Source organism: Hemicordylus capensis, chromosome 2, assembly GCF_027244095.1.
Source record: "Hemicordylus capensis ecotype Gifberg chromosome 2, rHemCap1.1.pri, whole genome shotgun sequence".
NCBI lineage: Eukaryota > Metazoa > Chordata > Lepidosauria > Squamata > Cordylidae > Hemicordylus > Hemicordylus capensis.
The window spans coordinates 88,840,231-88,865,593 of record NC_069658.1 but is presented as its reverse complement, the minus strand read 5'-3'; the positions used below and the strand labels follow the sequence as shown (position 1 = coordinate 88,865,593).

Below are 25,363 nucleotides of genomic sequence, written 5' to 3'. Positions count from 1 at the left end.
CTGTCCAGGAGCCAGAGGTTGCCAAACTGCAGTTGATCAGTCATCTGTGGCATGACTCCCGGCTTCATAGACTGACTACAGCTTTGTCCACCCGAGGTTTGACACTATGTCTGAATGGGGCCTTGGAGTCACCACACTCATCTGTCACCTATTCTGAAAAAGGAGCTCTGATTGCAGATTCATTTCCAGGTCCAATGGAAAGCAATGGTTTTGACCTTTAAATACCTAATCAGCTTAGTCCCTCATTTTCTGAAGTAATAGCGCCTTCTGTATCAGTCCTACCAGCAGTTAAAAACTACAAGTGAGAGCCTGCTTCGAATTCTATCTCACATGGAATCCAAATTGGCCTTGACAAGAAGCAGGCCCTTTTCTGTTGCACTTCCAGTGCCTTAGGCACTGGAATGTTCTTGATACAGTTATATAGTTCAACAACAACTAAGACTTCTCTTTTCCATGTAGCTTTGGGAGTTGCCTGGACAATTAACGTTGCTGCTATTGTATTCTGTCTTGATGGCTTTTGTTTGCTTTTTGTGTGTTTTATTGTGTCTTGTGTATTTTTAAACTTTTGATTTTGGTATATATTTTCCAACTTTTTATGTAATGAAGTGTGGTTTTTTTAAAAAAAATTAAATGCTTACTTAAAGCATTATTCTAAAACTGAAATGATTTACTAGTATAAGTTTCCCATTATTTCAGTAAGCTGATACTAACATTACTGTGCAGCTTGTTTATTTTACTGCATGTGTAGGTTACATTAAATCTAAGCAAACCCACTTCTGACTTACTCAGAACATATTTTAATGTTCACAAATCAATTGCTTGACCTCAAAAACCACAGAAATGACACCATATACATTCATATGTGCAATATGAAAAGGTTTAAATATGAAAAAAACAAAAAGGCTGCCATTTTTGCACAGCTGCCCCACACTGTAATCTGTAATTTTTTGAGATGGCTTCACATCTGAACATAACATACGTACAGTCCTGCAAAAGGACAACTTCTTAAAGTCTGCAGTTTTCTCATTAGCATTTTCAGTTAGCCTGACAACTATAAACAAGCTTTTTCATATAACACATAGCTGCAGTCCTATACATACCTTCTAGGAAGTAAATCCCAGTAGGAAACAAAAGGGATTTACTTCAGAACAAACATGCTTTGGATTAGGCTGTAGAAGCATTGCATTTCCTTAATATGTAATGTGAATATAAACCTACATAGGAAAGCCCCTACACAATGGTTTTAAAATGATTCTGTTCAGCATTAATATTTGCACATGCATACAACTAGCAAGGCAGGCATATAGTATCAGGTGTGAAAATATAATTATGGCATGTTGCATTCAAATAGCTCTGTGAAAAAATAACCTAAGATCAGGTTTTACTTTATTATTAAAAGCTTATTACTGAAGGAGGAAGAACTTCAGCACAGTGCAATTAATATAGTAAGCCACCCTTTACAACTAAATTGCATAATGTGCTGCAAAGTTTCCAAATGGATTTTATGTATACCAACAGAAAACATGAACATATAATCCTTTTACTCTCAATCTTCAATTCAGCTGATGTTATTAATAAATTTATACAATCAGCTAGAATAAACATGATCTTTTTGACCTACCGATTCATTTTGAAACCTCATGTAGTACATTTCATATTTTTCTGTGTATGGATATATTTCATTCTAACATAAGAAGACTTATGCATTTATTGTTACTTTAAGTTTTGTCTATATTAGGAATTCCTGATTAGGAATGCAATTGATACATATAGAATAAAAATGCATTATGACTCAATGACCTTGCAGACACATAGAAAACCTTTCAAAACCATAGTGGAGAAAGACTAGATACACATTTAAGTACATTATAGATATCAAAGTATGAGTGGTTACTTTTCTTTTCATGGTTGTGATATTCCAGGCTCTGAGTCAACAACAGCTAAAAAGTCCGTCTAGTAGTATGTTTATTTCATTCATTATATTTTAAAGGCATTGGTTTTTTTCTATTCTCCCTTGTAGCGAGGGGGTCTTTTTTCTTTAAAAGCAAGGAGACCTTCAACTCTGTCTTTTGTTGGAATCGTCTATGAAGAAACAAATCATCAGTGCCCACATTAAAATTAGTCACAATTTCATAACAACTTTCACTCTCTCAAGCTGTGATAGTTCCATGCATAATACAAATGCAGAAAAGTAAGATACAAGTGAAGGCAAGATTACAAACTGCTCTACAGCTGCTCTAAAATCAACTGCACCCGTCTGCAGTCAATGTTTTCTGCTTGTATATATCAGCAAAAGAGGAAGCACACAGAGGGCAGTACTGTATCATATATATTCCTTCTGTCTAGACATTATCTCCACGAACGAATATGCAAACATGGATTTATCCATCTTTGTTACAAGCACACAGGTTCGGAAGTCAGCATGGCTTTCTGAATCTGGCACATATGACAAAGTTAAACACAATACTGCACCTAATAATCAAACGTTCCCACTCAATAAAGAATAAGTTCAACTAAAATGGGCTAATCTGAACTCAATTCATCTCAGGCTCAAATTAACTTGTTTTAAGTTCAGGCCCTTTCCAACCCAATGATACTAGTGAGAACACAGTGAGGTCTGGGCCAGCTCTCCACAGCCTCAGCTAAGGAACACAATGTAGCTGTATTCTACCTATTTACCAGACCATTCTCACTTTCCTCAAGATTTACCTGAGGTGTCAATGAGGAGCGCTACTACTACAGCTTTGATGAGGCCCTAAACCACCCCATGGCCCAGTGGGAAAATGGCCTGCCTACCAAGCCAGAGGTTGCCAGTTCAAATCCCCACTGGTATGTTTCCCAGACTATGGGAAACAACTATATCGGGCAGCAGCGATATAGGAAGATGCTGAGAGGCATCATCTCATACTGCACCGGAGGAGACAATGATAAACCCCTCCTCTGTTCTACCAGAGACATCCACGTGGCTCTGTGGTCACCAGGAGTCAACACCAACTCGACGGCACACTTTACTTTAGATCACTACAGCAACAATATTCTGGGTGCCAAATTCCCTGGGAATTGTACTTCCATGACTTCTGGGTGATTATCACAAAAATTTAAGTTCCCAGGGCTTCTGAATACTTCCTATAGATCTAGGTATGCAGAAGCAATGTTTTAGTAGGGCCTAATAAATTTTGGTGGCATCTCTGTACTCAATATATGACAGTACATTTGTGTTCTGTAGAAAAAAATGTGTAAAAGCAACTTGAGGGCCCAATCCTAAATTACTTTAGCAAGTCATAGGACTACTTCTCACACACTTTAACGTAAGGAACCTAAATACCGTATTTTACGGACTATAAGACGCTACGGACTATAAGACGCACCTTAATTTTACCATAAAATGTGTGTTATCCAACAATTGAGCATAATGCATGAAGTTCTAATTCACCTTTCTCACAAAATATTGAATGCTTGAAGAAAGTATTTCTAGAATTTCATTAGCAAATACATGCATTTACAGCATAAAGTTTTATATTAGAAATATAGCAATGAAATTGCATATCAGGTTACAAATATTTAGAGATGAAGAAATACTAGATCTTTAAATTCCAGGTTTTCTTTGTTTTGTTTCTGCGTAAATTGAGTTGCATACCTGAGCATAACAAGCTTCTTCAATTGCTAAGCCTGTTAGAAGATCCACCTGTGAAACAAAAATGTGAAATAGTGTTAAATAAAAACTTTCTATATGTAGCAAACATTTTGAGAAACAGCTAAAAATTAAAGGTCTTCTCTAATACCTTAGCCTAGATTTTCACATTTATGTACAAAGATTTCAGATTTACCAGGAGTTGGTCTTTTTATTATTGAATAATTAGATTATTAACACAGTTTCATTCAGTATTTTACTATGCTGAATTTGTACCAGTGTACATTTCCCCTTTGACATCAACTTAATTTCTTTTAGTTACTTTTAGCAGAAACTAAACCTGGCTATTTCAGTGTAATTAAATAAAAAATTAAAAAAATGATTTGCCAAATTCTGGTAATTAAGTGTATCATAGACGGTTCATGCAAGTCAAGTGAGGACCAGTGAAATAAACAAACAAATGCAACAAGAGTGCTGGAATTTAAAGGGCACTCTGAAGTTTCCTTAAGAAGAAGAGGTTTGCCACTATCATTCTACTTCCCATGCATCACCGTCCCAATCCTACTGTGCTCTAAATAATTCCTCCACTCCTCTTCCCACATCCTCACTCCATTTATAGGGACTTGGCATAACCCATACCATGCTGTGCTATGGTCACATCTTTGGCTCTTTTTCACACAATCGTATGGGGATGTGCTGGAGGGGAGGGCATGCTCATACCCCATGCCTCCAAGATAACCAAACCCCGATTGGATTCATTTACCCAAGCTTCACACAATTGGGCTGCCGTGCGCTCCAAGAGGGAGGAAAATCCTGGAATGGGTCCTCCAGTATCGCACAATACATCGCATGAGCGGCAGAGAGGCTGCAAAACCCTCTGTATTGCAGCAGCTCTGCTCTGCCTGGCCCCTCTCCACAGGACTATTTGATAAAGATGGCCACCAGCAGCCAGAACTGCATTTATTGCCAATTACACATGCAGATGACCAAATGCAAGGGTAGGGGAGCAGCTGTTTTTCTCCTACATCAGTTTATAACAAAGCCAGGCATGGGTTATGCCAAGTCCCAGGTCCAAACAGGGTAGGTGTGAGGAAGTTCTGTGGTCTCAGATGGCCAAAAAAAGAGAGGGGTAAAAGAGCTGGTTTGCTCTCTTCTACCCAGCTTTTATGGTTGTGAGAACAGCCCTCTTGTTTGCCCCTTGTCCAACAATTAATTTAAATAGCAGGAACCAAAAAAAAAAAAAAAAGCTTCTTTACCTCCATTCCTTGATTAATGGCCAATTTTGCGACTCTCATTGCTACTGGTCCCTAAAATGAAATGCAAACCAGGTATAAAAGGTTTCTCACACAGTGATTTTTTCTTTTTCTGGCATTCTCAGAATGTGACCACAGTACTGTATTTATTAAGGTGATCAAATGAATACCTTTACTTGTCCAAGCCTAAGACATTAAGGGCATTTTTTGACAAGAGCTGGGACCTTAATTTGACACACTGATCTTAATGAACACAAGGCTGGATCCACATTCTGAATGCATCTTCCAGTTACAGATGCCAGATCATTACATGAGAAAACTGAAACTAAATGCAGACTTGTGCAAGGTCTTGTGGAGGTGGCACAATGAGAACAGCTACAGAAATGATTTAGCATTGCACAAACTCTTTCACTATTTATGAAACAGCAGTATCAGCTATTTTCCTTAGGCTTACCATTCTTTGGATCCCACCCATGGTTCCTTAGCTAGATTTTAAGTTTGATTTAGCAAATCAGTCCAAAATGAAGAGTCTGATAGTGATTGCAACTTTATCTTAAAATTCAGGAAATCATGGGCCAACTCCTTTGCAATATTAATATTTATATCTAGAGATGGTGACTTGTTGAACACTGTCAGAATTATCTTACACTTTGTAAGTGTGTTTGTGTTACAATTGTGATGGGTTAAACTCAGAACTAACAGACTCTACATTTGGGTGAGTGCATTAATGACATTGTACAGAGGCTGTGTGTGAAACAGACTACAGGGAAACCTCACTATTCAGGGACTTACCATCGTTTTGCGTATCCATGGTCAGGTAATGGACATGCAACCTTGGTATATGTAGGGCAGGAAATGGTAAAAAGGGGATTAAACTTGCATACCCACAGGTTGGGGTGGCCAGAAGTAACCTTGGAAGTCATTTCCAGCTGCCATTTGGAGTGTGGGGGACAGTTTATGGCTCATTTTTTTAAAAAGCCAAAATAAATGTGATTTTCTGCTGAATTCTGGTGACTTTTTGACTTGCCGTGAATCTTTTGGAATCCTGAAGGTCTGTGAAGCATGGCAGGGCACTTTATTTGGCCCATTTTCACATTTGGGTGGCAATTTCTGGCAATTAATTTTTAGTCCGGGAACCTAACCAGCTCCAATTTCCATTGACTTTAGTGTCCCATTATCCACGCCATTATCCACTATCCCACCCTGCAGACAACGGGGTTCTCCAGTACATACAAAACTAGTTTTGTAGCTCCCAGACTTTAGATCTTTATTTATGCTGTACAGACTGTAATTCATTCTATCTTTGAGTAAAATTATTGATCCTTTCTGTAGAAATGATATTTTATATTGATTAATAATTAAATGATTAAACAGTAAAAAACAGAAATTCCTTGCCTACAGTCAGTCAGTCATCGTTATTTGGTCAATTGACGAGCAAATCAAATAAATAAAACAGCAGCACAATCAAGAAATACATTCAAACAATCCCACCAGTCTCACCATGCACCAGGGTGATCCGAATTCTACCAGCAATGCAGCACAATTTCACCACTGAATAAGAGACACTAGAGACTTTATCTTCAAGTAAGAAGTTCACTTAGATAGTTAGGGATACAAAAACGCCCAGGACCATCAGAATATCGAGACAGCAAGGGCACAATTAAATGCTTCCTGACATCTTGATAAAATTCACAATAAAGTAATACATGGGCAACCGTCTCGATCTCATTAGCATTGCAGGGACATAATCGCGCCTCTATTGGCCACTGATGAAATCTACCATAAAGTAAAGCAGATGGCAGGGCATTAAAACGAGCTCTAGAAAAGGCCCAACAAAACTTAGAAAAGGTGACAGTGGACAAGTATTGGGCAGTAGAGAATCCTGCCCACGATTTTAAAGCCATATATAGGATTGGAAGGAGAGCTGTCTCATTCTGTAGCTAAATGTCAGAAAGACATTGGGATACCAGAGTCTTTGCTCTCTGAAATCCCAGCTCCAAGAGTTGTTCAGGGACTAACCTTATCGAAAGCAATTTGTTAATTATCCCCTCAGACCAAGAAGGCTGGAGGGAAATGGAGAGGAAGAAGGCTATTTGCCCTACTGGCAACAGGTGGATCTTCAGCCAGTAGTTAATAGTAGTCCTCCAGGACCTAGATTCCACCTTTGGAAGCCCTGCCTCTTGCCGGAGCACTGTGTTAGCAGTGCATTTAGGAATGTTAAACAGCACTCTGAGAAAACCAGATTGAATTCTTTCTAATAGCCCCAACTGGGCTCCACAGGTGAGCTGTGACAGGGATTTAGCTATAAACAACCTAATGGCCACTGGGATAAAACCACCACCTTTAGTTCTAAAAAATCTGAGTATGGCAGCAGAACTCCGAGCAGAATCAGCTACTGATTGAATATGGGCAGTCAGCTTCCCATTATATTGAAAAAACACACCCAAATACTTAAAATATTCACATGTTCAATTTTATGACCATCAACTTGCCAAGCTGAGCTTTTAAATCTGTTATTAAAACACATTATTTTAGTTTGGGCGTAACTGATGATAAGGCAGTCTTCATGACAATGATGGGCCAGGGTTTTTAAAGCTCATATAAGTCCGATCTTAGTCTGTGATAAAATTACCGCATCATCAGCATACATGAGGATTGGTAGCTTTTTCCCTGCTAACATAGGTGCATGGGAGTCTATGAGCTAGACGTTTTATAAACGAATCAACACAGATATTGAATAAGGGAGCCAATAGGCAGCCTTGTCTCACACCTTTCTGTGTAGAGATTACATTTGACAAATGGCCCTCATGGCTGAATCTTACTTGGAGACTAGTATTCTCATGAAGCTTCATAATCAGAGCCAAAAGGCGTTTATCAATGGTAGTAGTAGCAGCAAGTTTTACCCATAGCTGCCCCCTGGGAGTGGTATCAAAGGCCGCTTTGAAGTCTACAAAGGCTACAAAAAGCGAACCCTTTGCAGAGTGCACGTTTCTCAATTAAGTGATACAAAATCAAGCAGTGATGTAAAGTTGATCTACCCTGTCTGAAGCCCACCTGTTCATCTTCTAAAAAGTCTTCCTGTTCTAACCAGTCAAATAATTTATAGCAAAGATGCCTAGTGTATATAACTTGCTAATTATATTTAAAAGGCTTCTAAGGCCTGTGATTGGACAGATCCGCTCTGCAACCCTTCTTGAAGATGGGGATTATAATGGCTAAGCTCCAATCTTGCGGTATTTGGTCCGTTTGATCAATATGAGTGAACAAAACATCCAGGATTGGGGCTCACCAATCTACATTCCATTTTAAAAGATCAGGAGGTACAAAATCGCTTCCTGGTACTTTCCCACTTTTTAACTGCTGTATTAGGTGTTTAACTTCACAGATAGTTACCAGCGGCCACAGGGGAATAGAATCAAGGGAGATATTTGGAAGATTGTTTGCATGCTGATCATCATAAAGAGCAGAGAAGTGATGTTCCCAAACCCTGACAGAGATTGTATTAGACGTATGATTGTATACTAAATTGGAACAGGAGGACATTAGTCTCCAAAACTCTATGGTGTTATTGATCTCAACAGACTTAATAAGGGCAGACCAATTTTCATGGATCACAGCTCTTTCCTTGTTCCTCAAGAGGACTTTATAAGTTTTTTTACTCTCTAAGACTCTTAATTCTGCGACTGATGACGGATTGTTTTTAAAATCACTAAAATGCTGTAGATCTCTTTTAGCATCTACACAGTCAGAGTCAAACCACTTCCTAGAGGGTATTTTCTGAGTGAAACAACCTGAACCAGGTCTGGATAATAATGGTTTTAAAATCTGTATAAACTCCTCGTATAAACTCAAAAAGGAACCAGCATTGCCTGAGTAGCTAAGAAGTCTATCACAGATCTCTCTACCCTTGGATGAGTTTACCTACTCAGAAATTGTGTTATTTAGCTGCACACTCCATTTAATTTTAAGTCTCTCAGATTCAACAAGCAAATCTAAGTGGGTGTGGGGGCTTTGGCTACAAATGATTGTGAGAATGTTCCAGTTATGAAGAACTCACAGGGCAAGTGATATGCTTAGTTCAACATACAGGCAAATGATGCCAAAGAAAGAAATTCCAAAGATTCGTGCTGGGAATGGATGCAGTCTGCATTACACTGGCGAAAGATATTTACTCAGTTAATTGAATGTGTGCCTGTTCTGCCAAAAATAAACACTAATGTGCATGTAACTCAGTATGATTTTTAAAATGTATGTATGAATGATCAAGTTGTACAAGCTAAGCCTTGAATTACATACTTGGTCCTTCTTTGGTTGTAATTATAGAGTTAAAAACAGTAAAGAAATTTCATTTCACCAAAGCACAGCATAACACAGTAGAGGTAGCCTAGCAATAATATGGTTTTGTGGAATGAATTATGCATTTGTCAATAGAAAGGATGCAGAAAAAGTATGTTTCAGATTAGTATAGTACATTGTCTGAGCGCACTTCTGCAGTTGTTTCACAGATGTAGTTTAGTCCAGGTCTATATTTTTGATGTTGTGTGGAGAGATTCTATGGTAAGGGACAATCTTGACTGATTCCTTCAAATGATATACAGCCCCATATCAAGAAGAACATCAACACTGCTAAATAGCACAAGAGATACATTTCCAGATTGCCACTGTTGTGCACGTTACATCTGATGCAGAATGTGTGTATTTTATAGCAGTATAGTACAGTACTCTAGTATAAAATTCTTGTTTAAATAGAAGCTCTCATGTTTTATAGAGTATCACTAGTTTTAACCTTTGGAAAAAATAGTACAATAACTAAAAAGTCTTCACAGAAAGAATTTGAAAGTTAGAACAAATTCTACTATCTGTAAAGAACTTTGCAGGATCTAATATGGGATTATAATACAACAACTTGTGCAGGTTTGCATTTAATAAAAATTAGTAGATCTTATTTTATTAAGGTATACATCAATTGCAAAAACTCTCTATAAAACAGTTATGTACTGTCTCTAAGACCAAGAACGACACCATTTAAAAATTCAAAACAGGTATTGAAAACTAGGCAGTACCTCAGAACATATAAATGTTAAAGTATGAAAGCAAATCTGACCTGCATTATCTTGCACAATTTAAAAATTACACATTAAGAATAATTAATTAGACAAAAATGTTAGATTGAATACACACAAACCAGCTTGGACCCAAATTAAGTTAGATTTCACATTTTATCCCAATGCTCTAAAGGTCATCTACTCAGAAATCCCAATCTACAGAGCAGCAAGTCTTAAACTGCAGCATTACATACTACTATTTTAAGTTGCTTGTTGAAGTTTTCACCAACATGTTTTCCTGATTTGATAGTTACCATATAGGAGCCTGCTCCAACCCCTCTACACTAATGCAGTTGTACAGAGTACTACCAAGATGCATCACACCAGACAGTATAGTTCAGGTCTTTCATTCCCCACTTTTCTTCACCCTGTGCATTCAGTTTAGCTGCACTACAGCAATGAAGGACTTTAATTTTAATTTGGCATTTGTCCAGACCTTCAGCATTTTCTTCTATAATTCTGGTTAAGGTCCAGAAAGTAGTGGAGTTGTCGTAAAACCAAGTGAGTAGACATCTTACAATATCATCCCCCGCTCCCCACCCCCTCACTACTGCTTTCAGGAAGAGCCAGCAGCCACAGACCTTTTGGGTTTTTCATCCCCAGAGGCAAAAATATTTAGTACTGCCCATCCTGACTGCTAAGTAACACACCCTTGGGGAGCAATTTTCCCTTGTACCACCAGGGAACTTTAAAGCGTAGCAGATGGAGCAGCCTGGAGAGTGGATATCTGACATTATAGTCCACCTATAGCACAACAGCAGATGAAGTAGGGGCAATAACAACTATTACAAGTTTTCCTGCTATTTAGTTTATTGTTGTGGTTATTATCGAATTGTATTCTTATTCTGATTGTAAGCCATGCTGGGTACTTTCTGAGTAGAAAGATGGGATAAAAATCTCAAAATATATACATAAACTGGCCACAAATATTCTCCATATAAAGGTAGAATGGACCCATATGTAAAAACACCACACACACACATGCACCCCATGAACTGGCAAATTTCCAGAGAGGTGATACCTACAGCCTTCTATATGTACAAACCAAGATGGAACTTCTTGAGACACACATTACTGTAGAATATGAAGAGAAAAGTAAATGAAAATTACTTCAGCTTCAACATTAAGGGTTCTTCCAGTTGATGATTTCTGAGAGTATTAGTCCCTTCCTTTTAACACTGGCCCGGTTCAGACATCATGCAGAGCAGGACTGTATACCAGCATCTAGTTTATTTGGTAACTCTGGCCAGTGTTGGTCAAGATCGCCCAATTCATATATTATAACAGATTCCAGCTTGTTCTAAGCCAGGATTATAAGTAGAATCCTTCCATCCCTTGTGCGTGAAAGGGAGAGGGAAGCATATGCCCTGGAAATTAGGTGATATCACAAAAACTGGATGCAGTTCTGGCGCTGTATGACATCTCAACTGGGCCATTCTTTCATATTCTAGTTACACATTTTCTATAATAATCCAAAGATTTCAAATGTCACTCCTGCATCATCAGTATATTGAATGTACTGAAGTTGCTGTATTGGTGCAACTGCAGCCACACAACTCTTTCCCCATCCTCCAAAAAGGAGAATTTTGTTCACTTTTAAATAGGTAGGAGGCAGTACAACCGAAGCACTGGAAAGAGAGATGGTCAAGATAGCCATTATGTACAGCTTTCATCGAACAAGTTATTAGCCTAGTCCCTCTCACAGGTAAGAAAGCAGAACAGAGCAGAAATAAGAAAAACAGTTTGCTTAACTGTAACAGGTGATCTTTGGGTGATCCAGGATCATTCACAACATGGGTACTGAGCCTGCACATTAGCTTTCACAGAAATATTTTATAGCTCCCCAAAACGCTCTGTAGACCCATGCTATGCGTGCAATGCACGCTCGGTATTTTCGGCAACAGAACACCATTTGCTCAGTTCCTGGACTACTGATGAGAAGTTGAGATCTTCTACTAGAAATACTGAGGTAAGTAGACCTGCAGAGTAAGATCCGAGTAGTGGGGAGATCAGGAGGATGTTGTGAATTATGCTGGACCACCCAAAGATCACCTGTTATAGGTAAGCAATCTGTTTATTTTTGTTGTGAAGGATCCAGGATCCCTCACAACATGGGTATTTAGTGAGCTCACTGATGAAAATGGTGAAGGGTGTGAAGATGTTACTTAAAGCACCTTCTTTAGAAGTGCACACCTAAAGTTAGCCTCAGGAGCTGACCAGATGTCTATAGCATAATGTTTTATGAGTGATAAGTTTTAAGACCAGGTGGCGATTTTGAAAATGTCACCAATACTAATTCCAGACGTGTGCTGTGGAGGCTGCCATGGCTCTAGTGGAATGGGCTTTGGTGGTAGTTGGAGATTTGACTCTGTTGCTTATAGCAAAAGGAAGATCAGCAAGTCTTTGTCCAGAGATAGGTCCTCCCCTGTTCTTGCCTTTAAAAGCAACCAAAAGTCTGAGACCTGTGAAAGATCTTAGTTCTGTCCATGTAAAGCAGAAGAGCCCTTCTGACATCCATGAAGTGGAGAGAACATTCCAAAGGAGTGGATGGGTTCATGAAGAAAGAAGGGAGAACAATATACTGGTTGATATGAAAACCAGACACCACTTTCGGAGTAGAGGAAGGGTATGTTCTCAAGACCACCTTATCTTGTGTAAGGGGAGTCTATCCTCAGGGCCATTAGTTCATTGGCCCTTCTAGCCAAAGTGATGGCCACCAAAAAGGCAGTTTCAGAGATGTGGATACTAATGGCTCAAACAGTGATTCTGTTAAAGTAGAGACACCAGGGAAAGACTCGATGATTTTATAGGTTTCCGGAAGGGAGGAAAATGGTTGTTTAGACATTTCCAGGTTGGGATGAGAGGAGAGAGTCTTTGAATCCCAACTGGGATTAACTGAAGAAAGAGCCACTATATGAACCTTAAGAGAAGAGTTAGAGAAGCTCAATTGTTTCAGAGAGCCTCCTTAAGTGGCGCAGTGGGAAAATGCTTGACTAACAAGCAGAAAGTTGCCAGTTTGAATCCCCACTGGTACTATATCAGGCAGCAGTGATATAGGAAAATGCTGAAAGGCATCATTTCATATTGCTCAGGAGGAGGCAATGGTAAACCCCTCCTGTATTCTAACAAAGAAAACCACAGGGCTCTGTGGTCACCAGGAGTCGAAAGTGATGGCACACTTTAATTGTTTCAGAGAGCTGAGATACCACAGAGCCTGTCTAATGGATGATTTGAAAGGATCAAAGCCCTTGCTTCCAATTTAACTAGCAAATCTTTTCCATTTGCAGATATAAGTATGACTAGAAGCCTTACTCCCATTTAACAATATCCTATTTAAAAGTTCAGTTTCCAGGCAGTCAGTTTCAGAGTCCAAAGACTGTGGTGGAATACGTGACCTCCTGCCTGGGACAGGAGATTGTGGCATTGAGGAAGGCAAAGATGGTTGCCCCAGGACAGCTGGAGAAGAAGAGGAAACCACAGTTGCCTGGGCCACCATGGCGTGAGTATGATGCAGGATGTTTTGTCATGTAGAATCTTGATCAGGACTCTTTAAATTATCGGGAATGGAGGAAAAAGGTTGGGAATCTGAAAGGCATCTCCTAGAGACTTGTGTCTCACCCTCACCTGTGAGCAATAGAGTTCTCATTTCTTGTTGGTTGCAGTTGTAAAGGGATCCAACCGTGGTGTTCCCCGTTGATAGAATAGGTTTGAGAGGATTTTCCAATTGCTTTCCCACTTGTGTTGTTGCAGAGTGTTGGACGGGAATCTGCTATGGTGTTGTCTTTTATGAGAAGTGCTAACGGGAGAACTCTGAAGTTTGCACCAGTCCTACAGCTTGATTGCTAAATTGCAAAGGGACTTGCATACTGTTCCTCCTTGATGATTTATATAGGTTATTGCCATAGTGTTGTCCAGATAAAGTTGAACAGATGAATTCTTTAACAGTAGTAGAAAGGATTTGAGTGCCAGGAAATCCACAAGAAGCTCTAAGAAGTTTATATGGAGGGCAGACTAATGAGAATTCCACAGCCCCAGGGTGAGGAAACCTGCACAATGCGTTCCTCAACCTGAGAGAGCATCTGTCATTATTATTGTGGGCGAGGAAGGTTGAAAATAAAACCCTTCTAGGAGGTTCTCCAGGAGAGAACCAGTGGAGTGATATCAGTACCGACTGTGGGAGGACTAGACACATGGATTGGTGGTCTATATTTGGTTTGAACACCGACAGAAACCATGTTTGAAGGCACCTCAGCCGGAGATGATCATACCTTACTATGGCTGTACAGGGTACCATTAAACCTAAGAGTCTTTGTATCGTCTTCGTTCTTTGCTTTAGGTTGGATCTGCATGTGGAGATCACATATACAATAAACAGACACCTTTCTTCTGGAAGGCGTTTTTAGTTGTGTGTCTAGCAGAGCTCCTATATGTAAAGTATCCTTCTCTGTGGTTGGAGGTTTGACTTTTTCCAGTTGATCTGGAGACCCAGGTCTTGAAGTAAAACCAAGCTGTAATGTAACTGGGTACATAATGAGTTTTTCACCAGTGGAGATCACCATACAGTTGTCCAAGTAAGGGAAGATGGAGACCCTGTATCCTTAAGATGGGCTATTACTGCACTCATGCACTTGAAGACTAGAGGGGCAGTCAAGAGACCGAATGGGAGCATAGTGTTATTGGTAAGCTTGATTTCCTAGATTGAAACAAAATAAATATCCTGTGCCTTGGTCTTATCCCAATTTAATGTGGCATCAAGCTGGGGGGAAAGGGGCAAGTCTGATGGTTGAAGAATCTGCTGAAAAAGACAGTCAATGAACAAAGTTGTCAAAAGTACTATTTTGAGTTGGAAGACTACTCTGTGAAGGGCAGACACATCTTGGGGAGGTCAGCAAGCTTTTCTAAGCATCTAGCCCTTCCCCCCTTCAAACCAACTAACAGGAGGAGGGGAGATTTTCAGGGGCTGGTTTCTCTTTAAGGGATAAGTCCTAGTCTCTCTGTGTGTGTTTGTAATTGCAAAGATTAGAATTTGCAAGGGTTAGATAACTTCAGTGTTTGTTGTTTGTCCCTGCAAGGGTTAGAATTTGCAAGGGTTAGCTAACTCCGGTGTTTGTTGTTTGTCCCTGCAAGGGTTAGAATTTGCAAGGGTTAGCCAATTCCAGTGTTTGTTGTTTGTCCCTGCAAGAGTTAAAATTTGCAAGGGTTAGCTAACTCCGGTGTTTGTCCCTGCAAGGGTTAGAATGTGCAAGGATTAGCTAACTCCAGTGTTTGTTGATTGTCCCTGCCTGGAAGGGCTGGAGTCAGCTAGGGCTGGGGGAGGCCCCACATTCCTTTGACTCACATCCTGTGTCAGTTGGAAGACTACTCTCTACATAAGAGGTTATGTTAGGGCCGAGAGCATAGCGAACAGAGCACAGTGAACAGGAATAGCAAACAGGACATAGGAGATTTGCAAGAGTTTAGTGAGAAGTGTGTGGAGGAGCCTGGAACAATTTTGCCAGAACCTAAAGGGTATACTTGTGGGTCAAATGGACCGTAACCCAAAGTTTGGCTTTTAAAAAGCCAAACCTGCCAACCTTGGCACCCAGTGATCACAAAGAGACTGGTGTAGAAGAGAACGTAACTACAAATCCCTTCCTCATATTCTTGGGAAAGGCTGCTTGGACAGTAAATACCTGACCATTACAGCTGAGACCTATCCTTCTAAAAAGCTATCTCTAAAAACTGTAAACAGCCAACAAAAACAGTATGAAGACAGAAGGCCAGCAGGGGAGGGGGCACTTCCCAGTGTATTGCACAGAGTGTCACATGTATGACTATTTGCCCCATGGGCAGAAGTCATAGTTGTGTGCTCAGTGCATGGGGCTCCTGGCTCTGAGGGAGCAAGTTCGTTCCCTTGAGACCAAGGTGGCAGATCTGGAGAACCTCAGAGAGACAGAGAGGCATGTGGACGAGACCTTCAGGGGCATGATAGAGACATCCCACTCCAGGGGTGATAGCTCCTCTGCTGTCAGGGAGAATGAGGGTCTCGGGCAAGGAGGACATCGGTCTAAGGAAGAAGGAAATGCTCCTTTAGAAGGGACTCCTTCCATAAATGATGAGCCCATATCCTCTCACACAGGGGATATTCCTCTGGGGGGTGGGGGCCTCCTTGTAGTGGAGGATTCAATCATTAGAGGTATAGAGAGATGGGTTTGTGACCTGCATGTTGACCGCACAGTGACTTGCCTGCCTGGTGCGAAGGTTGCGGACATCACGGAGAGTCTAGATAGGCACTTAGGCAGTGCTGGGGAGCAGACAGCTGTCGTGGTGCATGTCGGCACCAATGATGTGGGGAAATGTAGTCAGGAGGTCCTGGAAGCCAAATTTAGGTTGATAGGTAGCATATTGAAGTCCAGGACCAACAAGGTAGCATTCTCAGAAATGCTACCTGTTCCACGCACAGGTACAGTGAGACAGGCAGAGCTGAGGGGTTTCAATGCGTGGATGAGACATTGGTGCCGGGAGGAGGGGTTTAGATTTGTTAGGCATTGGGATACATTTTGGGGTAAGCAAGGCCTGTACAAAAGGGACAGGTAGCACTTGAACCAAGATGGAAACAGACTGCTGGCGCTTAAAATCAAAAAGGCTGCAGAGCAGCTTTTAAAATGACACCTGGGGAACAGCCGATGGGAGCTGGGCAGTATCCCATTCGGCAAAAGCCATCCCTTAAAGTGAGAGGGTGCAAAGGATTCAGATAAAACATTAAGGGGACAGAGCAGTACCACATAAAGAGCAGATGGGAGACTGTGCCAGCTGGTCAAAAAGTCAAAAGAAAGATAGCGTACATCAGGTGAGAGATTTAGCGTATAGGTGTTTATATGCCAATGCCAGAAGCCTCCGAGCCAAATGGGTGAGCTGGAGTGCTTGGTGGCTAACACAGAAATAGATATAGTGGACATAACAGAAACATGGTGGAACAGTGAGAACCAGTGGGACACTGTTATCCCTGGATATAAACTCTATAGAAAGGACAGGGAGGGGCGCCTTGGAGGTGGAGTAGCACTGTAAAAGAAGGCATAGAATCTAACAAGCTAGAAAACCTGGGTGGACTGGAGTCCTCCACAGAAACCCTGTGGGTGACAATACAAGGCCTGAAAGGGAACGTGCTACTGGGGACGTGCTATCGCCCTCCTGATCAAAATGTCATTTTGATGCTGACAGTGACTGGGAGTTGCGGGAGGAAATCAGGGAGGCATCAAGGAGAGGCAGGGCTGTAATCATGGGTGACTTCAATTACCCACACATAGACTGGGTAAATTCACAGTCAGGTCATGACAAAGTGGTCAAATTTCTAGATACGCTAAATGACTGTGCCCTAGAACAGTTGGTCTTGGAACCAACCAGAGAGAAGGCAACTTTGGACTTAATTCTGAGTTGCACCCAGGATCTGGTGCGGGATGTCAGTGTCACTGACCCTTTAGAGAACAGTGACCATAGTGCCATCAAATTCAGCATACATGTGGGGAGAGAATCACCAAGGAAGTCTAACACAGACATTTTGAATTTCAGAAGAGGAACTCTAAAATGAGGAGTATGGTGAAACGGAAGCTGAAAGGGAAAATCAGGAGAGTCACTTCGCTCCAGAGTGCATGGAGTTTACTTAAAACCACAGTACTAGAAGCCCAGTTAGACTGTATACCCCAAAAGAGGAAAGGTACCACTAAGTCCAGGAAGATGCCAGCATGGCTAACGCGTACTGTCAAGGAAACCATAAAAGGGAAGAAGACTTCCTTCCGAAATTGGAAGGCCTGACAAATGAAGAGAACAGAAAGGAACACAAACTCTGGCAAAAGAAATGAAAGACAACAATAAGGGAGGCGAAAAGAGAGTTTGAGGAACATTTAGCTAAAAGCATCAAGTTGAATAACAAAAACTTCTTTAAATACATCAGAAGCAGGAAATCTGCCAGGGAGGCAATTGGACCATTAGACAATGAGGGAGTGAAAGGGCTTATTAAGGAGGATATGGAGATTGCAGAGAAGCTAAATGAGTTCTTTGCATCCGTCTTCACGGCAGAGAATACTGAGCATATACCTGTTCCTGAACCAGGTTTTTCGGGGATGGCGGCTAAAGAAATGAGCCAGATAGAAGTGACAAGATATGATGTTTTCAACTGTCTGGAAAAACTGAAAACTAACAAATCACCAGGGCTGGATGGCATCCATCCAAGAGTCCTCAAAGAACTCAGATGTGAAATTGTTGACCTCCTTTCTAAAATATATAACTTATCCCTGCAATCAGGTTCTGTACCAGAGGACTGGAGAGTAGCAAATGTAACACCGATTTTCAAAAAGGGATCCAGGGGCGATCCAGGAAATTACAGGCCAGTTAGCTTAACATCCATTCCAGGCAAATTGATGGAAAGCATCCTCAAGGAGAAAATTGTAAAGCACATAGAAGAACAGGCCCTGCTGGGAGTGAACCAGCATGGCTTCCGCAAAGGTAAATCTTGCCTCACCACCCTTTTGGACTTCTTTGAGAGTGTCAACAAGTGTGTGGATCAAGGTGATCCAGTTGACATAGTATACCTGGACTTCCAAAAAGCTTTCCACAAAATTCCTCATCAACGACTCCTGAGGAAACTTAGCGGTCATGGGATAAGGGGACAAGTACATGTGTGGATTGCTAACTGGTTAAAAGACAGGAAACAGAGGGTAGGGATAAATGGAGAGTTTTCGCAACAGAGGGAAGTAAGAAGTGGGGTCCCCCAGGGATCAGTACTGGGACCGGTGCTTTTTAATTTATTCAGAAATGATCTAGAAGCAGGGGTAAGCAGTGAGACGCCCAAATTTGCAGATGATATCAAACTCTTTTGGGTAGTGAAATCCATAACTGACTGTGAAGAGCTCCAAAAGGATCTCTCCAAACTGGGTGAGTGGGCGACAAATTGGCAAATGCGGCTTAATGTTGGCAAGTGTAAAGTGATGCACATTGGGATGAAAAACCCAACTTCAAGTATATGCTGATGGGATCTGAGCTGTCGATGACTGACCAGGAGAGGGATCTTGGGGTCGTGGTGGACAGCTTGTTGAAAGTGTCAACTCAATGTGCTGAAGCTGTAAAAAAAAGGCCAATTCCATGCTAGGGATCATTAGGAAGGGGATTGAAAATAAAACTGCTAATATTATTATGCCCTTATACAAAACTATGGTACGGCCAGACCTGGAGTACTGCTTACAATTCTTGTCACCACATCTAAAAAAGGACATTGTAGAACTGGAAAAGGTGCAGAAGAGGGCAACCAAGATGATCAAGGGCCTAGAGCACCTTTCTTATGAGGCTAGGCTACAACACCTGGGGCTATTTAGGTTAGAAAAAAGATGACTGCGTGGAAACATGATAGAGGTCTATAAAATCATGCATGGCGTGGAGAAAGTGGATAGAGAGAAATTGTTCTCCCTCTCCCATAACACTAGAACCAGGGGTCATCCCATGAAATTGATTGCCAGGAAATCTAGGACCAGCAAATGGAAGTACTTTTTCACACAATGCATAATCAACTTGTGGAATTCTCTGCCACAAGATGTGGTGCCAGCCAACAACCTGGATGGCTTGAAGAGGGGTTTGGATAACTTCATGGAGGAGAGGTCTATTGACGGCTACTAGTCGGAGGGCTGTAGGCCATCTCCAGCATCGGGGGCGGGGTCTCTGGGTAGCAGTTGCAGGGGAGCAACAGCAGGAGAGAGGGCATGCCCTCAACTCCTGCCTATGGCTTCCAGCAGCATCTGGTGGGCCACTTTGCGAAACGGGATGCTGGACTAGATGGGCATTGGGCCTGATCCAGCAGGGTGTTCTTATGTTCTTTGGTTGTTCTTGCTCCTTCAATTTTTGATGTTGTCTCTACTTTGGACAGTAGGATCTCTTTTGTCCATATTGGTACTATTTCCTGTTTTCTCTGCGGTCTGACTTGTATCTTTGTCTCACAAATTTTTAAAACCCTTAGGTGTAGGGTTGTGAGGTGGAAGACATTGTCAATGTTTTTGCTGGATATTTAAGATCTTTTTCATCTTTTGTGTCATCAGCCTTGAAACTAAGCAGGCCATTCCCCTCAAAGGGCAGGCCTTCTATTTTCTCTCTCATGTCCATTTAGAGTGATGTGGAGCAAAGCCAAGCCATGGTGTCTTAGGGAGATAGCTGCTGTAAGTGATCAAGATTCAGTTTCAGTTAGATGTTTGGCCATGCTTATGTGTTTGCAGGCGACATCAGCCCATCTAGAGAGAACCTTATTGAATTTAGTCCATAAAGACACATCTTTCAGATCCTCTTTGTGGTTATCCCACGTAGACTAGTGATATTTGGCCATACAGGCCATGTAATTGGCTATCTTGATAGAAAAGCATGAAGCTGAATAGCTTCTTATGTCTGATGACATCCGATTTCCTTCCCTCTTTTTCCACGGGTGTTGAATGTTTTCTTCTAGACTTACCTCCCATGGTGAAGTCCACTACTAGGGAGTTTGGAGGTGGACGTTTGAAAGAGCTGTCTCCAGGGGGTTGCAGGGCTAGGGGTGAATCAGCATGTGTGGGGCCTCCTTAACATTTCATATGATTACAAAATCTTACTGACTGATGACATACTGCGTAAACAGAGTGAGTGAGGTTTATGGGCATGTCCAACCAGCCTGGACATATAGTACATTTGTAAGTGAAAAAAGTTAAAAGCACAACACAATGCCTTTGCTTCACAGTTCTCACTCAGACATTCTGGATTACAAACCAACTTGTACATGTACAAATAAAATAAAGTTTATTCAGCGGTTTACAGTTTGCTCTACTTCCACTAGCTGCCAAGTACTCTATGGATACAGATAACTCTTTCTGGCAGGTTTACCACAGTTCGGGGAAAATATTAAAAATCAACGGACTGACCAACCCTTTTCAGTTTCAATATACATTGCCCTCCCATGCTGCCCTATATCTGTCTAAATATCAAAGCCCTATGCCAAGTCATTCCAGGTGATCTAAAGGGTGGGGCAAAAAGTGGAAAAGGCTAATTTCCTCCATGTGGGGGGTGGAATGATGGTCCAAGGGGGATCTTCAGTTGCAAAAGATTTTGTAATTTTCTGCCATGAAACAAGCCACTTGTATTTTGATATTTTTAGAAAAATTAAAAATAAATATATTAAAAACAATTTGTCCAATCAATTTTAATATTCAGAACCCTCCCACCCTGCCCTATATCTGTGCCCAATATCAAAGCCCTATAGGAAGCCATTCTATAAATATATGGGGGGGGGTATAAAAAAGGGAAATCTCATACCATCCATTGCTGGCTCTGAGAAGGAAGAGGAAGGCACAAGCTCTTAGCACAGCCCAGGGCTGCAGGGCAGGGACAGCAGAGGGTGTGCACAGCGCTTTGGTGGGCAGCCAGTGCTGGCCACTGTCTCCTGGCTGGAGAGCTTCAGGGACTGGGGAGAGCTTCAGGAAACTAAGAGGCCTTCAGGGAGGCCTGCTCCAGCAGAGTAGCCCTTGGAAGCCCCTTTCACCCACTGAACAGGTGAGAGTGGGTCCGGGGAAAGGGAGCTCTAGCAGCATCTTCTCTTGTGGAGGGAGTCTTTGGATAGCAAGCAAGCCTGCACGCGACTCCTGCAGGCTGCAGCTCTACAGGTTGGCCAAGCTGGGAGAGGAGAGGAAGGTAAATTTTTGCAGAGCAGGCTGCTCCTCCGCAGGGCCTGTCCCAGTGCAGGGCCCAGGGGTGGGCCTGGTGTTTGAAAAGGAAGGGACAGTCATCTTCCTATACCCTATAGGAATGTTCTAGATATTTAGAGATGGAAGAGGAGGCTGTAGGGGCTTTCCCAAGCAGACTTTGTTGAATTGATGAGAACTGGGAGCATTAGGTAGTGCTGCTGGTTGAGACACAGAGGAAGATAACCTGAAGTCATACACTGGATCTTTGACTTTTGAAGTTGATGCCCAATTGAAATCCAAGAACTTTGGCTATTTCCATAACTTGGAGACAGTAAGATTTAATCTCCTCCTTGGGAGAGTCAAAAGGGGATTGGAACATTTTCTTCTGCTAATAGATCAGAGGGATTCTCTGTTAGGGTCGAGTCTCCATTGGAATCAGAAGATAAAGTATACTCATCATCATCCTTGTTCTTGTCATGAACCAGAGATTTATCCTGTCCAGTTGGGGTGGAGATGACGTGAACATCAGGTGATGCAAGCTGAGTATGCACATCTATGTTCGGAAATGGGAATTGATCTGAAGAAGGTTGTGGGTGTGGATCTTGTGACATTTTAAAATAGGCATCAAGTCCCTTCCCTAGATTTGGATCCTGGGGAATAGAGCTGGATCTCAGTTTTTTGTTTGTTTCCATAAGCAGAACTCCTCATAATTGTAGGTCAAGCCTAGGGAGGGCATAAAGTAGGGATTCCGGGCCCTCCCAACGCTATTGATATAGCCATGATCCAAGGCTTCAGGGGAACTCCAGTAATCCATGCATCTCCTAAGCAAGGAGTAAGCAGGCCCTGAGAAGTGGTATTGCTCCCTCCAAAGTATGTAAGGAGGAGGAGAAAAGGCTCAAGTACCCCTTGCAGGGGAAGCTGAAGCGGTTTTGGGAATAGGAACAAGACCAGGGCTCACAATCTAAAAAAGAAATGTAAGATAGACACCAGCAACAGCCACTGGAGGAATGTTGCGCTGGGGATGGATACGGCCAGCTGTACTCCCCCTGCTAAAGAGAATCACCACTTTAAAAAAGGTGCCTCTTTGCTCAGTTAGCAGTTAGACACTGAGGCTATTCTCACGATGGGGGAAAACTGGGCTAAAGGAGCCCAGCCTGGTTTTCCCCCATCAGTTTTCCTCTGGCAGCTAGCCCGCCGAAAAAGCCCTCCCATTAAACCGAAATAGCAGAGCGAGCGCTCCGGTAACCCCATTTTCCAGGTCGTGCATCACCACAGCATGGCTCCATGCCACGGTGACCCCCACCAGAAGGCTAACACAAGCATCCTGGTCTCAGGGGCATCCTGGGACATCTGAGGAACAGGCGTCCGCCGATCCCTGCAGCCCCTATCAGCTCCGTGTCAAAGCTGGTAGTCGTGTGGGCGGCCAATCCGGCTGCCCAGCAATGAGCGACTGCTCATCTGCAGGGACAGCAGGCTAAGTCGCTGTCCGCATAGAGCCTGGTAAGGCTCTCCACACTGCTTATGCGGAGAGCCTCAATGATGAGATAAGAGAAAGGTTTCCAATCTTTCAGAGCCAGAGCTTTGGACTCTAAGGATACTGATGCAACAGCATTCACACAGGAGAAAGTAACCTGAAGCACCCATTCTTTGTTCATTGGGATGTCAGCCACTGTTTACATGATTTGATATGTGGATGGAGTATCTAGGGCAAAACTACCAGTAGAAAGTTACAGTGGATTCCTATCACATACAAAGATAATTACCTGAAAGAATCCTAAGATGTGCTCTCTTTTAGCTATATAATGAGATACAATTAAGAAATGTGTTCTGTAAAACTAAGTGAAAGGAAGTTGACCTCTGACAACACCAAGTTATGTCTACTATACTTGACACAGGGTAAGACTTGTTTTTTCATTTTCTTGCTTTTGGGCATTCAATTTTTCCTCACTTTATGCCTTAAATTTGGTTCTATAAATAAAATGCACATGAAAAATGCCCACACAGAAAAATTCTTGTGTTGGAGAGTAGTCTACATGTGAGCATTTTTCCGTGCGGGCAATGCTCCATGTGCGCATTTTTCTTGTGTGCTTTTATGACAGTGGGATTTTTTCTGTGCGCAATTTTCTTGTGGGCTTTTTTCATGTGCATTTTTTTCCTGGTTACCCTTAAATTTACATGTAAAGGAATTTCTGTAAGTAAATATTCAAAAAGTGCAAGATATACTATATTCAAGGGAAATTTAAGTAAATATATTCAAGTAAGTGAAATATACACAATATATAAGACAGTAACCAAAAAGAAAATTACTTTTACATGCATGCAAATCCTATCAAAGTTAATGGATTTTGCTGGACTCCAACTACAAAATGCCTGTTCAATACTTTTTATCATGCAGAGAACCTGAAGAATTTAGTTTGGAAAACTAGCAAGAAAACTCACCACAATGAGTATAACATGCTGCAGTAAACGGGCATTTCATAAAAACAAACTGGAAACCACACTTGGAGATGTTAAGCTTAAGCTGCAACTTTTATTCTAATATTATAACTGTTATAACAAACAAAAAAGGCTCTGATGTAACAATGATGGGGGGGCGGGAATAAGATAGTGCCCCAGTAGCACTACTATTTAATTTACAAATAAGGGGTTTTGTTTCTATTTGTTCAAAAGAAATGCTATTTTAATGTATTTTACTGCGATAATCACTTTTGCGATTACTACAGGTTACTTGTTCATTGCCTTCTAAATCACTGAAGCGACAGGTTAAGTCAACACATTCCATTTGGACTGTACCTGAGGTAAAAATTCTTGAGCCAGAGCTAATGCCCTTCTGTAGGCAGCATCCCCTGCTTCATTCTGTTCCACAACGTGACTGATTAATCCTATTGATTTTGCTTCTTCGCCATCAACAACTCGTGCAGAAAAGATTAGTTCTTTTGCCAAAGATACTCCAATTGTACGAGGTAGCCTTTGAGTCCCCCCTGTAGTTTGGGAGAGAGAGGAAATGCAAATATTGATTCTGTAATAGCATGACTTGACCAAGTGGTGCCACAAATCAGCACGATTTATCATGGTAAGCGAGAGCAAGCATCTCTGGATTAATGCACATATTCAGCCACCCCCCTCTTAAAAAAAAAAATGAAATAAGCAGCTCTTTCATCAATAATTAAGAAAAACAAAGAGGATCATAGCTGGCCCAGTAAATAAGAGGCAGAAACTCTAGTTATTAACCAAAAGAACAGTGAGTCATATCAACAAAACATTAGATTCAATCTAGCACAGATTGATTGAGTACATACACTGCTGGTGAAGGTTCTGCAATGATAAATATAAAAATGTGTACTTCCTACCAACCACAATCAGAAAAGAGGTGGGTACAAAACAGATTCTATTATTAAATTCAAATTTGAATTGAATCACAGAATCACTGAATTGTTTTGTTGAAGACAGCCAGCTTGACTGGTTATCTCAAGAAATCACCCTTGAATCACTTTGGCTGATTTGAGCACCATTTTTAGGCCCGTTTTTCCAGGGAGAGCTTGTATACCAATTGAGGTTGGAGGATAGACCAGCCTAGGGATGTGCACGGAACGGGCGGGGGCCAGTTTGATGGTGGGGGTGGGATAACTTTAAGGGTGGGGGAGGATGCACCTACCCCTTTCTCTCTGCTGGCGCTCGCTGGACAACTGGTCCGATGGGGTGGCAGTG

General features: G+C 41.6%; 1 protein-coding gene across 4 annotated transcripts in view; it reads right to left on the bottom strand.

The window, feature by feature from the left end:
- Nucleotides 1–781: 781 nt before the first annotated feature.
- AUH (AU RNA binding methylglutaconyl-CoA hydratase) overlaps nucleotides 782–25,363 on the bottom strand; it is an 80,492-nt gene continuing 55,910 nt past the window's right edge. For 2 of the 4 annotated variants that reach the window (XM_053294584.1, XM_053294587.1), the window contains 4 exons: nucleotides 24,449–24,636; nucleotides 4,888–4,938; nucleotides 3,638–3,685; nucleotides 782–2,082 (listed from right to left, as the gene is read on the bottom strand). In XM_053294584.1, coding sequence (XP_053150559.1) covers nucleotides 2,005–2,082; nucleotides 3,638–3,685; nucleotides 4,888–4,938; nucleotides 24,449–24,636 — 365 coding nt within the window. In that variant the 3' untranslated portion in view covers nucleotides 782–2,004. Of the gene's footprint in view, nucleotides 2,083–3,637; nucleotides 3,686–4,887; nucleotides 4,939–10,545; nucleotides 11,064–24,448; nucleotides 24,637–25,363 lie in introns of those variants that run through there. The other 2 variants (XM_053294586.1, XM_053294588.1) reach the window with 2 other exon arrangements.